This window comes from Tamandua tetradactyla, chromosome 4, assembly GCF_023851605.1.
Source record: "Tamandua tetradactyla isolate mTamTet1 chromosome 4, mTamTet1.pri, whole genome shotgun sequence".
In the NCBI taxonomy this organism is placed as follows: domain Eukaryota; kingdom Metazoa; phylum Chordata; class Mammalia; order Pilosa; family Myrmecophagidae; genus Tamandua; species Tamandua tetradactyla.
In genome coordinates, this window is record NC_135330.1 from 145,097,118 (window position 1) to 145,115,799 (window position 18,682).

General features: G+C 33.2%; 1 protein-coding gene across 14 annotated transcripts in view; it reads right to left on the reverse strand.

The window, feature by feature from the left end:
* The window catches only part of MYCBP2 (MYC binding protein 2), a 371,029-nt gene that overhangs the window by 292,859 nt on the left and 59,488 nt on the right, over positions 1-18,682 (reverse strand). For all 14 annotated transcript variants that reach the window (XM_077158462.1, XM_077158472.1, XM_077158469.1 and 11 more), the window contains exons 4-9: positions 13,758-13,911; positions 11,679-11,875; positions 5,752-5,994; positions 5,455-5,526; positions 3,917-4,013; positions 46-119 (exon numbers count right to left, since the gene is read on the reverse strand). In XM_077158462.1, coding sequence (XP_077014577.1) covers positions 46-119; positions 3,917-4,013; positions 5,455-5,526; positions 5,752-5,994; positions 11,679-11,875; positions 13,758-13,911 — 837 coding nt within the window. The remainder of the gene's footprint in view (positions 1-45; positions 120-3,916; positions 4,014-5,454; positions 5,527-5,751; positions 5,995-11,678; positions 11,876-13,757; positions 13,912-18,682) is intronic.

Below are 18,682 nucleotides of genomic sequence, written 5' to 3' on the forward strand. Positions count from 1 at the left end.
GGAATTTCATTTCCACATCAGCTACTCATAATTCAGGCTACTTACATCCCTTGAAGCAGCTATCTGATTAATATATTCTCCATCAGTGAATAAAATATTTTGACCATCAGTGTGGCAATCTAGGTAGAAGAAAAAAGTAATCATCTTAACAATAAAAATAAACACCTCATAAAATGACTTCATTCCTCTGCTGAAATCAGAATGAGAGTTCTCCACGCAATAGGATAAACAAACTCAAAAGGAAACTGTGCTTTTTAATAAAGAATTAAAACTTAGCAGAGACACAATAATTCAACTAATAATACATATTATATTTTATGCTTACATTTATAATTTCTTCCATATTCAAGAACCTAAGAGCCCAGTAATTACAAAACAAATTAGTATTAAATATAGTCTAATAGAAAACATGCACCATGATGAACAAACTAGAACATTGGTAATAACCATTTCAATACACATGCAATGTAGGCAACATTCTACCCTCAGACATACATTACAGTCATTAGTGTCACAGAAAAATACAGCTAGACCTACAGCTTCTATATTTGAGGTCTATGGTGTCCAACTACAAATATCCCTTGCTTTCATAAAATAGATGAAATTCCAAAGTGATTGTACAGTTTTCACTTAGAAATTCAATGTTTATTTGCAGCATTTTTAGCATTTTGCATACTCTAAATTTTTTAATTGTACATACTCCACAGACCAGACAAATATATGTTTATGTATTTCTTTTTGTCTGAAAGTGATCATATACCTTGGCTGTAATCTCTTATTCTGGCAATACTGTATATATCTCTGTGGAACAGGGAATTATATACTTTGATCAAAGTAACACTCAGGCTCAATTTGTAACAAGGGATGAATGTATTACAGAAGGACCACTAGAACATATATTAGTGGTTGCTACTAAATAACATGAAACTACAAGCAAAATCTAACATCTAAGTATAAACTGTGTCCTTTTAGAAAAACAAAAATGTTCAGCAAGCAGGTATAAAAGCACACACAATTCCCAAAACAACTGCAAAGAACTAGGATGAATCTCTCCATTAATCACAGTAACAAAAAATTAATTTTATTTCTATCTGCACCTGAACCAACCAAACATAAAATTGTTTTTGCTTTTTTTAATGTAGTAATAGTGTGTTCCGTGCTCCTCCCATTCCCACCCCCTCCCCAATAAACTGGATTTCTCTATATTTTTGCACAGGAGCTTCATACTAGCATACTTCCTTATTATAAATATGCAAAACACAGGCACCCTTACCAAATAGAGAATTCAGTGATCACAAACTGGAAATAGAAACTGGGAGACAAGGCCCACTGGAAGCCCAAGAGACTTGGTAATCAAAGAGAGGAGAAATCGAAAGAAAGAGTTCCTAGTCCACTGTACAGAATAAAGAGGCGCAAGAAAGATGCTTCTCAAGCTCTAAGCAGTAAGATTTTAAACTAAAAAGCAAAGAAGAAAAACTCATTATAATTTCGGATAAATGCAGGGGTGAGGAGTGAAGCGGCGCAAGAAGAGAAGCAAAAAGCCTCATGATCTGAGGCAACCTGTCACGAGACATGGACAGTAAATGACATAAGGATACAATATGAAATATAAGGGAGATATAAAAGATAAAATGACAATTACAACAACAAAAAAGAGTATGCTTTACATTGAGCAATAGCAGGTTGAAAATAATTGTCTTATAAACTAGACTATAAGACAAGCTAGAACATGAAGCTCAAAGAATTACCTGATTTATATCAATTTTTAAGATCATATTCATTACCATCTATAAACCTGACAATTCACTTCTGCTCTCTCTTGACGGAAAAGCTACAGAGCAGAGTTGTCCTTACTAAGGGAAAAAAAAGCACTATTGAAGAAAATGCAGTTGAGGTCAAAATGGTGGGAAAACGGCAACTGGCTTCTTTTAAGCTTGAAGGCCGAGTCTTCCTGATGAGCAATTTCAAGAAGATTTTCTCTTTATTCTTTCTTTATTCTTTGTATAACGTTCTAAGACAGCAACTTCAGGAAAATGTCAAACATCTCCCAGGTTGGAAGACACACAATATGGGAATATCTTCCCAAAGTGTGGTTCATTCTTCACCATGAATACAATATATATTTATAAAACCATGCTCATATTTGTAAAAGTTGCATTTCAACTGTTAAATGATGCAGAAAGATTTTATCATTGTGGAATAAATATAAGAACTTCAGGTAAATATTCTCAATTGTCTTTTCAGTCACAATCTCTACTAATTATTAGAGTTCCTCAGTAATAAATACTTTATAGTAGACGAACTGTTAATTTATGAGAAATCAGAATTTTTATTCTAATGACCTACACAAAACAGAGTGATAGGAATGCTTATTATAGTGTAATTTATATAGCAAAAATTGAGAAAGAACTTTCATCCCATTATATTATTCAATAGAATATATTTTGTACATTAGATTAATGCTGTGGTAAGTGGTTAATATGTGAAATTTTACATTGTATACATTACCAGAAAAAAAAATTTTTAATAAAAAAAGAAAAAGATGTTACTGAAGACTATTTAATGGCATGGGAATATATTCAGAATACTAAGTAAAAGGGATGGATCATAGTATGTAGCATATGGTCATTTTTTTAATAAGTATGCACATAGATACATAGGAAAAACTCTACGGATAACTACTAATAAGTTAAAAGAATATGACAATAGTACTTTATTTATAGAAAATGTACTTATAAATAATTTTGATTTTATTCTTTTTTTCTCATATTTTTATAAAATAAATATGATTAAATATGTGTTTATGTGGGTGTGGGTGTATATGCAGGTTACTAAAAATTATTTTTTTAAATAAATGCCATTAAACAAAAGAGAAAGTAATAGACTTGTGATGAAATAAATCTCCATAGACTTATCTGGAAACAGAAAGTCATTTACAAAATGGCTTCATTTAAATCATTTGCTTTCCAAAACTTCTCCACATAAATTTTGGCATAGGCCTTAACGTGGTGTCATGTAAACTAATTTTGATATACACATATATAGCAATGTCCAAATGAATGTTTTACAAGAAAACTGTTTAACAAGCACCATGGCAGCAATTATCCTTCTCAATGTGTTCTTCCAAGCAATGGTTCTCCACTGTCTTCAGATAGTCAAGTGCCTAGAAGTAATATTCCTGCATACCATGAAATTGATAGACCCATTAAATATTTATACATACTACTTTAGAAAGTATCAAAGGTAAAAGCAAATTTGAAATCTTCTACTGGAGAATATTTTAAGAATTTCCTCCATGTTACAAAAACTTTGAGATTCACCTCCTCACAATTTATAGAGCATGGTAATTTGAATGCTGAATATAAATGGAATATCTCAAAATTAAGGCAAAATGAATTATATCCAATGTGCCAAACCAAGGTATTATCAAAAACTATAAAACAAGGAATTCTAAAAAGCTTCCTGACACACTTCCAAATCTGTCTGTGAAATCCCTTTAAAATAAAGAGGAAATCTCAAAGTGCACGGTTGTTAAAGGAAAAATAACGAAAGATTCTTTGTACCAGGTCATAAGAGAGGTAGTGTTGACTTTTTAATAAGAGCAATAAAGTAACATTATCCCATTAATTCAGCAGTTGAAATAGTCTTGGTGGAGGGGTGAGAGAACCATGCTGCAAATTTGTAAGAATTTGAAAACAAATATTAAAATTTATTATACCATATGTATAATGTCTATTGTCCCTACATACAGTAACTTTATATAGACTATAAAGCATTTTTCACACCAAGATTCTTTGGACTCATTTGTCCGCAAGTACTACTCCTCGTTAACCATTCTTTATATGTATGAGAAGCCTAATGGGTACATCTCTTAAAAAAACACTCGTGAAGGAAAATAACAAGTGGAGTAACATACCTGGTAATATTACAGTGCCATCTTGTTCCAGTGTTTCGGGGCTTATTCTTATGGCTGTCATGCTGTGGTTATTCACATCCCTATACAATAAATAACCCTAATAACAACAAAAAATTTTTCTATATGTGTTAAAATACATTTTTTCATTCTCACTTTAGCAGAAAAGCAGTCATACAAGTCCATGTTACAGTTCTTTGAGGTATAATACATCAATATTGATGTCTAAAAGACAATTAAACATTAAAAATAAAAGAACATGGCTATACTTTAATACGAGTAGGCATTATACACTATTGGCAATCAATTTCTTAGATACATATATAAATATTACACAGGACAAGACAAACATCTTGTCCAAAATGACTATATCACTTGCCAAATAAATAATAGAAATGATCATTACTTTAAGAAATATTTTAAAGAAAAATATTTGAAATATTTAGATTGTCATTTCAAAATGAATGGAATAGTTGTTCTGGAAGGAGTGATGTGCTACTGAAAGTATTTTGTAAAAATGTATCTTCCATAGTATCATTTCTTAGATAAAAATATAGTAGGGAGGCAAATATTTGAGGAGACATTTCAAATCAGGTTTTGGTTTTAAGAGATAATTACTGAGAAATGTGATATTTAAAATTAAAATTTTAAATCTCCCCAATAGTTAATATAGCAGCATTATTTTTCATATAACAATAATAAGTTTTTTGGTTTTCAAAATGCTTTCAAATATCTTTTATCATTTGGTGCTGACAACAATCCTATGAGCTGAACAAAGCAGGTGTGCAGGAAAATCATCATTTTACTTCCTACCATAAGGGAATTTGGGCTTTGCCTCTCAGGAAGGTATAGTATGGAAATCAGTATTACTGACTTCTCTTTTCTATCCATTATTTGCTTCTCATCATGAAGAGGAATGATGTATCTGATTGCTGTCAGTAAAAGGATCTGACACACATTTGGACACATCATGTAAGGGATGAGATCATGATATTAAGAAAGCAACGCAGGCTTAGCTCTTTTCCCTTTTTTGTGATTTTCTGCTTGATCTTCCATGCAGCTGGCTTACAGTGCAGTTGGCAGGCAAACTGTGATCCCCAAAAGGTACTGATCCAGACTTAGAAGGGAGGTGTTTGTGGCAAAAAGCCCCAATTTGGTCTCAGGTCACAGATACATTCCTCAAATCAGATTTGCTTATGATAAAGGTGGTCATTTATTCTTATCCTGAGGCTCACTTCAATGAAAACTCCAACAGAAAGCATTTTTATTTCCATTTTACAGCTATATAACAGAGAAACAGCTAAGAGAACTGAACTGTCCAAACTTACACAGCTAGTAAGAAGCAGAGCCAGAACTAAATGTCTTAAGAATTCTAAGCTAATGTTCCTTACACTGTTACACTGTAGCTTCAGTTTTACAATTAAAAACACACCGTTTCTGTTTAAATAGAAGTGATATCATATATTGACTAAACAAGAACTAACCACATGTTTTTAAAATTTAAAAAAGAAGACTATGGTTTATTGTGGATTTTCTCCTACCTGAGCATACCCTAACCAAGACTTTTTTTCTTTTCTGTTTCTGATCCGGGATGTAGAATTGTATATATGGCCCTGCAAAATAACAAAAGTTAGTCTCTCAATAGTTCCATAAATAATAATAAATAAAAAATAATACAGTGAATGAATAAAATTTATTGTTCATGCTTCAATTACAATTTTCAAAGGATTACCAATACTTGAAAATTAAATAGTACATTAAAAACAAAACTAGAAACAATACAATTTAGTACAGATACATGTTCTGCTATGATTTAGAACTATAAGGAGTAACATTACCCTAACTGTTCCACTGTATCCAGAGCCTATTTTGTATAATCCATCCTTGCATAAAAGATAAAGAAAAAATCCATCATTCTGAAGTAGACACTGGTCATCTTCATCCACAGATATTTCTTTTAATGGCCACTTGTGCATTAAAGCTGCTTTCTTAATGCCATTACTAAACCAGTCCTGTATTTGAATTTTTCCCACCAAAACTGCCTGTACACTTCTCTGGAGTGAATTTAGTATTGTTGGCACCTATTCAAAAGAGAAGAAAAAAGCAAAAAAGGCATTTTAAAAGGTCCCAAATACAGAAGAGACAACATAAAGATACTTCAGTATTACACCATTATTAAAAAAAAAAAAAATTTGAGAATGATGATGTTTGGCATGCCCCTCCCCCCCAAAAAAAAAATAACTAAAAGCTCATGATAAGAAGAAAGTCCCAAGCAGGCCAAGATAAAAATGTCAGCTCCAAAGATTTTAACTTGTATTTTTTCACCAAAACACAATGAAATAAACATATATTTCCAAAACACCAATAACCAGCACTGTCTGTAGATTTTAAGGTTTGACAATTAAAACACAGATTAATAAATGAAACATGAAGATATAAATGAAATTATTTGGTACTAGAATTATACTGCACAGTAGTCAAAATATATCTTTTGTGTGATATGCATAATCTTTAAAATTCTTCATAAAAATAAAGCATAAAATTAAGCAACACACATAGGGAATCAGCATTGCTTCTACAAAGATGAAACTAAATTTCTGGTGTTCCTCTTCAACTTTGCTTCTTATGTCTAATCACTGTTGACATCAATGATTTCCCATGATATGAAATCTAATTGTATGCATTCGATACTCAATGACCTGCCAAATATCTGGCATTGCAAAGTAAATCCTCAATAATCACCAGTACTGGACCAACATCCTGAGTTCAAGGGAAACTAACTGGTCCTCTTTTTTAGACTCCCCTTACACCACCCAATCACTGGCTGTCAATCAGAGGGTCACCACATTCAGCCACAGTTCTACAGCTGCACTGCCCACTGCAGTAGCTACTATCCACATGTGACTACTGAGCACTTAAACTGCAGCTAATGTTACTTAAGATGTGCTTTAAATGTAAACTACATGTTGGATTTCAAAGACCTAGTAGAAAAAGGAGAATATAAAATCTTAATAATTTTATATTGATTACATATTAAAATAATAGTTTGGATATACTGAATTGAGTAAACATATTATTAAAATTAATTCCAACCGTTTCTTCTCACTTTTTAAATGTGGCTAATAGAAAACTGTGAATTACATATATGTCTTATATTACATTTTCTGTTGGACAGTGTTATTCTAGAGGGTAAAGCTTGCAAAGGGATAATAATCTACTGTTCACAGATATACTGTCCTTTCCTAGTTCTCAAGCAACCAACTCAAAAATATACACTTATTTTTATAAAAATAACACTATTATATATAGTCAAATACTACTTCAGATTATCTCCCCAGAAGTAGTCACATTAAACTTATAACTCTTTTATCTAGAATTTACACCACTGCTAAAATAATGTGCCAAAGCTTCCATCTTCAATTTTTTTTAGTTTCAGATATTTTCTGTTGGTGCATATTTTGAAAGTTGATGTCCCTCCTTCCCAAATCCTCAAAATTTAACTATATTATAATTTTTGGTTAAACCAATATTCAGAATTCATTTTATTATGACTTTGTAAACATGGTTCAGAGCTTAGTCAATAGAGTATAACAAATCACATTTCTCTCCTCGTGTAATTGTTCTTTTTTTGCTTGAGTCAATGATTGCCCCGTTTTTGCATTTTCACTCTATTTTCTCTACACCTATGCCTAAGTGTTCCCCAAACTCCTCCCAATAAAGTCAAACATACTATTTTCGATTTTTTTCTCCTTGACAACACCCCTCATAAAGCCTCCTGACCTCCACAGGGACCTGCATAGAAGGTAAAATTGTTCCATACCTTGCATGTTAGAAAGCATCTCCTTATCTACCCTCATACATGATTGGTGGCTGGGTTAGGTATAGCGAACACTAGTTTCCCCCAAGACTTTGAAGGTACTGTTCTATCATTTTCCAGTTAGCAGTATAGCTTTTGAGAAATTCAATGCCATTCTAGTTCATCTTTTGTAGGTAGCCTGTCTTTGCTATCTGAAGCTTTATCATCAGTGTTCTGATTTTGCATTGGTATTCCTTGGTATGAATCTTTTTTTCATTCATTGTGTTGGGTACTCATACTGTGTGTCCTATCAATCTGCATCTTTAGGGTCCAGGAATTCTCCTTATAAGATTTCTCAGCTAATTTTCTCCCCTCTGCTAGAGCTCTTATTAGTCAAATATTATATTTTCTTGATGGACCGTCTAAGTAGTATCCACCTATTTTCTATCTTTCTCCAACCTCTCACCCCCACCCCATTTCTGGGAATGTCTTCAACCTGATCTTCTAACACTCTGATTTTTTTAAAAATTGCTGCTACATTTTTACTTCCGAAAACTTTATCTTGCTCTCTGATTTTCTGAGAATAGAATGGTTGCTTAATTTATATAATTTTATTCTCTACCTCTCTCAAAATATATTAATTACAGTTTTCTCAGAGTTTCTTTTGTACTCTTTTTTATCCAAAGTTTTCTTTTACCATCATCATCATTACTGATTTGGGGGATCTCTGTCTTTCATGTTAGTCTAGTGAACTTGGCTGCCTCCTTACTGATGAGAATAAGGTACTAAAAATCTGATAGAAGCTCTATGTCAGTGGATAAAGCTTGCCAGGCATGAGCTACCCACAGAATGATCACACTAAGTTTGACAATTTCACTGGCAGACCTCCAAATGTCTGCATCTGAGGGTCTTTTCTCATGCTTTCTCCAAAGAGGGATCTGCCAACCTTCCTTCTAGAGGCCATTTGCCTCACTGCCAATGTTCTGGGAACTTAGTGGGGAAATAAGAAATTGCATCAGCAGTAAGGAGACTTTCACTTATCTCCATTTTCAGCATGGTTTCTCAATTCCACTCTCAATCCTGCCTAGCGTTTTCCTGGCTTATCTGACTCAATTTCTTTAGACTGTAAACTTCTCTTCTGTTAGGGGAATGAAAGAAGGAGAGCTGCCTGGTTAGGAAGGGGAGAGAGAGAAAGTGTTCTGGGGTTCTCCACTATTCCTTAAACAGACATGGATCAATTTTTAGCCCTTCCTCTCACCACTACATTCTCAGGTACCCTGCTGCCTCTAATTCCTAATCCTATTTGGAGATGAGGTGATAATTGACTTATTTTCTATGGGATTAGACTCTATAGGAATTTAGGTTTAAACTTTCCTCAACTCCTATCTTCCAAAAATATGCCCATTCTTAAAAGTTTATACTTTACAAAAGAAAACAGTCCTGGGACTGGGGAGGGAGCAAAAATTAACACGTCTCCAACATAGCTCTACTTCTCTCACACTTCCTAACAGGATATCAAAGTTCTAAGAAAAACCCAGGGCTATATAATAAATAGTCTCAGATATATGCTTTTCTCTCTCCTACTGATTTTCTCTTCCCAACAAAGTGGCAGGATCTAGAGAATTTATTCTGATAAACTAGACCTCCTTAATCTGAGGATTCCATATTTGGAATCCTACCAATTCTGGAAAATCTTAGTCATTATTTCAAATACTTCTCACCACAAATCTATTGTTTCCTTTTGGAACTCGAATTATATTAATTAGAATTTCTCATTTTATCATCCATTTCTTATTTTATCTTTCACATTTCTTCACTTTGCCTTTCTCTGTGCTACATTCTAGACAATTTCCTCCTTTTTTTTGTCTTTCAGTTCCCTTCTATTATCTTCAGTCATATTACCCACTGATTAACCTATTTTCTAAGTTTCTAATTATAATTATTTGGTTTTTCTTCTGATCTGATTTTTTTTTTTGCATAGGCAGGGTCCAGGAATCAAACCCCAGTCTCTGGCATGGCAGGCAAGAATTCTGCCACTGAGCCACCACTGCACTGCCCCTGATTATTTTTTATATTCTTATTCCTTAGACATACTTTGGATAACTTATTTCATTACTTTAAACATATCAAATACATATATTTTATGCTCATTTTCGAATAATTTCAATGTCTAAACACTTAGCAGGGTTGAGTCTGCTAAATCTGTTTCTACTAACTCTCAAAAATGGTATCTTTTTGTTTGAGGGCTTAGATAGATACAGTGGTGTTTGATCTGTAGAAATCCTTTGAATTCATCCCCCTAGGAAGGACTTTAAAAAGTCCCCTTCGATCAAGCCTCTCATAGCACTACCATTCCTAACCTACTTTAAATTCAATCCTCAGCTTAACCTCTTTGTAGTAGACAGCTAATATGAATTTGAGTCTCCAAACCATTTGAGATGTTAGAGTTAGGATTCTCAGGGGAGACTTTTCCCCTTCCACCTAGAGCCAGTTCAAGATAATTTTGTGAAAGGGAGTTAGTATGCAGAAAGGGACTAAATTGTGAATAACACCACAAGCTATCTACAAGGTTTAGGCTGGGGTTCAGGAGGTGGAGGGATGGGGTAGGTCTGTAGAGAACCTCATCTCTTGAGTCAGTAGATCTAATAGTTATGTGTAGCTTAACGGTTGGCTAATATTAAAGTCACACAAATAAGCATTCAAGTCCCGTCTCTATTATTTATCAGGTTTCCGTACTATAACTATACTTACTATAAACCTTAACCTTCAAATATGACACTTTCTCACTTCTAGGCCTTAGTACACGGACATCTGGAAAATTCTCCCCTCACATCCCCAACAACAATGTCTTCCCTCTGGAATGGTTAATATCATCTAATCTTTTAGATCTCACCTCATATCCTCTAGGAGACCTTCTATGAATCTAGTTTATGTACCCATGTTATGGACGCCAATATCATTCCTAGGTCTGTACAAAAATAATACCAACATAGAAGCCTAATAAGCTTATGTATTAGCAGCCACTATCGTGTTAAAATTTAAGTAGTCATATACTTTTAAATTTATATCTACATTAAACATTTGTAGAACCCTCAAAACATGTATACAAAACAATGTTTGAAAAGCACTATATTGGAGAACCTTCAAAATAATCAAGGATCATAAAAAAGAAACAAGAGAATTCTAAGCAGAGCTGAAAGAGGGAAAAGAATAACAGTGGGAGTTCAGGGACTAATCAAGTTTAACAAGGAGAGTTCAAGATCTCTGAATAAGTCACAAGAAATGACCTATATACTTCTTATGCTATTTTTGCTAGCTAATGATGGGACTGAACATCACTTCCAATTGTCTTGGAAGGTGTCCTAGGAAGCATGGAAAGGCAGATTACAGAGACTTAAAACTATAACTTCTTACTCAATTTCCGGAAAGTCCAAAAGAATTAAATAAAGCTTGTCTATAAGGAGAGCTATATCACCCAGCACTAACAATGGTAAAGAGTTTATTCCACAATCAGATATTATTACATATAATATTTTAAGCTTTTCTTTCTCACTAAAGAAACTCGAGACAAAATCGATTCATCAAAAACCATAGTCAATCAATTAATTAAAAATATAATATTTTAATAAAATACCCTTTTATTTTAAAAGAGAAAAGATAATTAGAAACTTAAAGAAATTAAGTACTTGAAAATCCAGAGCAAAATGGGGATGGGTGGGTATGGAAAGTGAGAGAATGCAAAAAAAGGAGGCTGTGGTGTTGATACCACATTTTAATTATCTTTAATGCTACAGTGTTAAACACAGATATCGCTTAGCTCAATTGCTATAAACGTGTTATATATCAATCCTGGACTGATAAATTACTATACTGAGTGAGGAAAAGCAGGGAATTCACACTAACCCAACTTGGGATGAAATTGCAACTTGACATCTTATAAATGTCTAAGTAGCAATAAATATGAAATACCTGAATAGTTTGGCAAGCATGGCTGCCATTATTGGTGAGAATAGCAGAGATGGCTTGAAGTGTCCTTCCTGTTTCTCCCCAAGAAGCCACCAGACTAAAGAGACAAGCACAGGAAAGTGCTGTCAGGGACTGCCCCGTGCTGTCATTCATTCCAGAACTTCGAACAGTGATTTCCAAAAGAAGCTGGAAGAGAGACTCTGTAGATAAAATATAACTCAATTATATTCATTCAACATACAGAACTTCTTATATGCATATTTATTTATTTATACCTTGCCTTGTTACAAAAAAAAAAAAAAACAACCTCTCTCAGGTAGCTAAAAGTTACTTTGCCTTAATTCCTTTCTAGTCACACTTTTTTTCCAAGAGTTTAAATATTTATGTATCAAGGCCTTAGAGAACATTTAGTTGAATTCTAGCCATCCTAGTCTTCAGTCACTCTCCTTTCTGTCTTAGATCCTTAATACATGCTATCCTTTCTTCATAAAACCCTTGTAACCTAGTTAACTTTGATTTATCCTTCAAATCTCAAATGTCACATCTTCAGGGAAGCTTGTTACAATTTTGAAAAGAATAAAACAATTGATCAATTTTGAAAAGAATAAAAGAAAAGGAGCATTTATATATAGACTGGATACATAGGAAAATGTTCAATAACTGAAAGGAGACAAAAGACTGGTAGAAGACCCAAGGGGAAAGAAATGAGTATTTTGTTTAAAATAAGAAATATGAAAAGGTTCTGGTGGTATTTTAAATATTCCAATCAATTGATATCTGGCAAACCAGAGCTAAAAATTACAGTGAAATAAAATAAAACAAATCTGCAATAAAATGCTGTTGGGCCAAGAATAACCATAATATTAATATGATCATTGATACTACCATAACAATAACCAAAAAGGTGCCTACTTCTTAACAACCTTTATTCTGTAGAAGCATTTAATAACATGTAAAGGAGATTGGGTTGTTGCTTTTAAAAACCTCAAAAGGCCAGGATAATTAGGGTTCTCCAACCCAACCCACCCTTACACTGAAACAACAAAAACAAAAATCAAATACAAAAATTAAAGCACTGTATATGATCAAAAAAAGAAAAATATGATATGTAATTAGGTTCATAATCTGATAAAAGGTAAATAGCTAAGTAGAGAAAAAAGACCAAACTCTGGTTCCAACTGACAACATGTTCCCCAGACCAGCAGCAGCCGTATAATCTGGGAATTTATTAGAAATGCAAATTCTCAGGCTCCACCCCAAAGCTACTAAATCAGAAACTTGACAGGTAGGGCCCAGATGGCTCTAATATATGCTAATGTTTAAGAACCATCACTCTAGTACTTCCAGATATTATATCACAAGGATCTAGAAAATCTTTGAAGGCCCATGGTTAGCATAAGAAAAAAAAGCAATTAGCCAATCTAAAAATTATGTTTCTCTCTATACTAATACCTTTTGAGTAGAAGCCATCTGGCTCACAGGTTTAAGTGATGAGCTTAAGTTACTGGCATGAAATGTACGCATAGATAAAATTCAAACAGGCTTAAAGAAAAGCAAATATTATGTTTTAATGGAAGCTGCTGCTAACTTAGAAGCATTATCCCTAAAACAAATGGATTTTTATTCATGATAAGTACAAAAGAAATGCTCTCTCTGTTTAGGAACTAATTGTGTTATTTGGGGTTTGTACCACTAACTTCCTTTTTGTTTAAACTTATTTTTTAACTAAGTATTCAGAGTAAAATGTAAAGTCAGAGAAAGTGAATGTTAACTATTTTGGCCAAATTTTTAATAAGAATCATTTAATAGTGATTTAAGACTTAAGGATTATTTCTGGATTCCAAGAATTTATGTTTTGATTTTCAAGATCAAGACAATAATCAAGAACTGTCTGTGCATAAAGTATATATAAACTCTTAAATCCTAACTCCAGTGGAACATGGTTACTAAAATACCATAAAACATATGACTGTTGTTTCATTACCATGATTAAACAAAGACTGCACTACATGCTGTTGTAAATGATTCATAAGAGAAGCCATTTACTTTAAAATGCTCAATTCAATGATTCTGGATTCTTACCTAGGACCTCAGGTGGCTCTGACTGGAGGCCTTCTGGCTGCTGACCCTGAAGCACATTAAGCAGAGCTTGGAGACTCCTGAGGCACAGGGATGGATGAGAAAACCGTGTCTCCTTAATCAATTCAAAAACTTCACAAAGTCCAACTTCAATAATCTATTTAAGATGAAAAAATCATACTTATAACATGCAGGCTAAACATTTCCCAAGTAGTTTAGCCTGTGCAAGTTACTTCACCAGCAAAGGTTAAAAAGTTCTTCTTAAAAAGTCAAAAACAAAAGACAAAACAAAAATTAAAACAAGGTGTTTAACTTCAAGATTTAGAAAACCTTCGACTGTTGGCACAGTACAAAAACATCATGAAAACTATTTGAAATTGTTGAATTCATTCTTCATTAATGTAGAAGAAATAAACTACATTAATTTAAAAGGTTCATTTGATTGTACTCAAGTAAAATTAGCACTCTTTTGTCAAAAGTCATGTTAATGTTACTTATGACCACAAATAAAGTCAGCACAGCACATACAGCAAAAAGATCTAAAAAGGAGCTTTTCATCAATCCTTTCCTATAATGGTACAATCACCATATTATTTATAAATGGTGTCCCTTATTCTTTGTAGGAGCATCACACAAAGAATTAAAAACTGATTAGTTAAAATATTATTGGTACTTTTACTCTAATTATCTAATCATTATTCATCAGGACCAAGAGAAAATTGATGCAGTGTCTAGCAAAAGATAGATACATCTGTAGCTAAAGACTGAGGGAGAAAATATGATGAATTGGTATAAAATATTCCTTCTGAAGACTGAAAAAATAACCCACAATGAAATTCCATTCTGAGAATCAGATGTATAAGGTCTCTGAGGTGTTAAAGTATTCAGGGAAGTAATCAATATAAAAAGTTAAAACTACTTAGTAGAGATGGATTAAAGCTTTAATACTATTGGACATGACAGTGAAAGAATCTCTGTTGAGATTTCTGTATTCATTCAAATATTACATAAATATTTCCTAAGTACTTACTTTGTACAATTCACTACAGAAAATAAGAAGATACATATTTCAGACCCTGTTTTCTGAGAGTTACCTAATAAAGCAACAGCTATATAAATAATTCTCATCCAGTCCAGACTTCTAACACAGCTATTAATACATTATAGTACAGCTGGCTATTTTTGTTTCTGTTTTCCCAAATAAATTGTGGTCTCCTTGTGGACAAAAAAACATGTCTTAAATAGCTTAATATCCTGCATGCCCAGCTGAGAGCTAGGTAGATGGTAGGCACACAATAAATACTTGTTTACTCGCTCAGTTGTTTGCTAAAAACCGCAGCAACTCAGAAATATATTGTCAGATAGGGGTCAAATCAGCTGTGAGTCAGTTGCAGTTCTGATAATCATTTGCAGTTTCTGAAGTATTACAGATATAACTGAGAAGTCATAATAACTAGAAGAGCTGGCTTTAGAAAATTATCTAAAATCCTAGTAGGCTTGAGCTTGATTATAACAACAATTACCAAAATGCCAACATAGAGTTTCAATTGATATAAATGCACTAAGCAATGAAATTTTCCCATTTCATAAAGCTATTTTCCTGGAATAGAATGCAAAACAAAAATATGCTGTCCAAGAATTCCATCTACTTAGGTACTTAACACGAAACAGAAATCTGAGGTCAAAGATCTCCCGAGTAAAAATGTGGGCTCTATTCTCAGGACAATGGAAGACTACCACATTCTAGTATTCTTTCAGATCGCTTACTCTTATTTTCAAGAAGATTCTTAATTCCATAGACAACATTTTTGTCTATGGTTCATTTACATAAATAAGATTTCTGTAATAAAGAAATTATTGAACCTTGCCAGAAAGGTAGTAAGACTGCTCACTGACCAGATTCCTGAGATGTCTCTCTGCTAAGTGTATGGAATAATAAGAAATATACGACAAAAGGAAACTCAGGTATACTGCCTAGGAACAGAGTCTAGCAGGTTTAGTCAGCTAAGCTTTAGCTACAATGCTCAGGACAGAGAATTACCTCCATCTAGGTTAAATACTGCGGATTCTCACTAAGCATTATATCTTAGCTCAATGTAGATTTTTCTTTTTAATAAGGAGAAAATCTAATATATTTCAGAATAGTGATATGTATTCAATATTTGGCAAGGTAAAAATCAACCTTAAGTTTCCCAACTTTTTAAGAAATATTAATATTTAGTTCTGAGTTATTAAGGACAAGAACCAAACATGTTTTGAAATAAGTATTGTTATGAAGTTAGGCTGAACAGAGTGTTTTCTACCATATGGATGGTATGATTGATTATACCATCATTGGACTTCATACTTTGAAGCCTGTCTTAAGAGTCACTGAGAGCACACTATACTTCCTCCTCCCTCATAACATTAGGATGGGTATAAAGATAAATATATAGGACTGCAAATAAAGTATAATTTATTCGTGCAGAAAAAAAAACCTTTTTTTTCTTTTTTTTTGCATGGGCAGGCACCAGGAATCAAACCCAGGTCTCCAGTGTGGCAGGCAAGAATTCTGCCACTGAGCCACTGTCATACCACCCAATATATTTTTAATGTGTGCATAGAAAAAAAGACAAATGAAAATGCTAATAGTGGGTATTTTGGGGGTAATGAGGTTTTAGAAATTGTTTTCTTGTTTATAAAAAACATTCTGCATTTAAAAAATTATCTATAATGAACATGTACTGCTTTTATAAATACAAAAATAAAATAATAAATATGACTGAAATTATCAACTATACTAATAAGATACACTAAGCTTTACTACTTCCAATGATAAACCATAACTAACCACTAATACATGGTTGTCTTCACTCCTCTTAAGAAAATAGTCTGCAAATTTACTGAATTTTACCTTTACTGCTGTTTTCAAATAATTAAATCCAGAAAACTATTACACTTGAAAGATGAAATAACACAGGGCACAAATAAGTACTGATACAGTCAATCCAATGTCACTGATGGGAAAAGTGAGATAAAAACATACTTGGTGGGCGGGCCATGGTGGCTGAGAGGCAGAGTTCTTGCCTGCCATGCCAGAGACCCGGGTTCAATTCCCTGTGCCTGCCCATGCAAAAATAAAAAAAACATTCTTGGTCAAAGAAAAACGATATAATCAGCTTTCAAGGTTTGCTCTAATTATTTCTAATATATTTCCACTAAAAATAAAGGTGGCTTTATTATTTCACTAATAAATATAAACACAAAAGTTTAATTACCTTCCATTTAGATTTAATAAGAAACTCTTTGCCACTAGAAATTTTATCATCTTCTACTAAAAAGTCCTAGAATCAGTTCTAATACATCTGAGAAAGCTCAAAAGGTAATCAAGAGTAGATTTATATATTACTTTTGTGTGAAGTGTACTATTTTTTAAAATTGTTTGTATAAAGCAAATAGAGACAATATTCACAAATTATAAAAAGTAGAAAACCTTAGAGGGGAAAAGGAAGAAGAGGAGGAGCAGGAGGCAACAGCATAGAAGACAAAAGCAATGGCGGTTTATGAAGAAAAGGAAAAGGAAGAGGAAGAATAAAAGGAAGAAAAGGTGAAGGAGAAGTGGAAGCATTCTGATTCTCAGAAAGTATAAGAAATGTCTAAGTTCCTATCCTCTAATATGCAAATTTTATCTACAACCACCCTCATCTTGTTCCTTTCTCCTCATACAATGAGAAAAAATCATTTTACTACTTTTCAAAGTTAATTTAATTTTTCAACCAATGCTTTTGATCCCACCCTCTCACATCTCTAATCAAATTTTGTTTCAATTTCTGCCTACACAGTGATAATTTCCAAATCAATATATGTAGCAAGTATCTTTCCTTTGAACTTTAGCCCTATATAGTGCACAGTGGACATCTAACATCTACCTCAAACTCAATAAGTTCAGAATTAATCTTTACTACAAAGTACTGCTCCTTCAGTTCTTTTTCAGTAAAAGGCACCACTACCCAAAAACTTTAGAAATACATTTAGATCTCATCTTTACTTTCCACCTCCATATTCAACTAAAGTGCCAGTTCCTGTCAACTCTGCTTCCTTAAACATTTCTTGGATGCACTGACATTACAACAACATTAGTGCCTACTCTCATCAATACTTCACAGACAAGTGCAATAACTACCTAACTGGTCCAGTGGATCTGCCTTACTAGCATCCAAGTGACCTTATTATAATGTAAGTTTGAGCACACTCTTCTGCTTAAAATCCTTCAATATTCCCTACTCATAAGATGATATCTGAAATTTGCATTACATATGCGGCCCTTTAAGACATAGCTCTAGTGCTCTATCTCTTGCTACACCTCAGTCACTCCATTTAGGCCAAAGGAAATGACTTGCACTTTTATGATGCTGTTCCATCTGTCTGAAAGAACAGACAGCATACTCACTTGCGTGTGTTTCACTATATTTAGCATGGCCCTATCAATCCATAAGATACTAGAGAACAATTATTTATTTATATGCTTATTATCCTTAATAGAAAATACTTTCCTGAGGGCAGGGATTGTGTTTCATCTTTTGTATTCAGGGCCCCTAATATACTGCTTGATACAAATTCAAAAAGAATTCATAAATTCCTGAATTTATAAATTAATAAATAAATCAGCCCATGCCTTCATCTTTGAACAAAATACGTGGCATGAGAACCTCAAATGAGTTTTGGGAAACATGAATTTAAGTTTCACTGTTAAAAAATTACGCAGCTATAAAATTTGGAAAGGTTTTGAGGATCTGGAAATTAGACAGTGAAAGAATTAATTTTCTGTGAAAGATCCTCTTTACTGACTCTTTTAAATCTGTATCTTTTGACTCTGTTGATCATGTTGAGATCTACTGTCCTTAAGAATGTCTCATATTTTCTTTTCTTTAATACTCATTTATCATGAA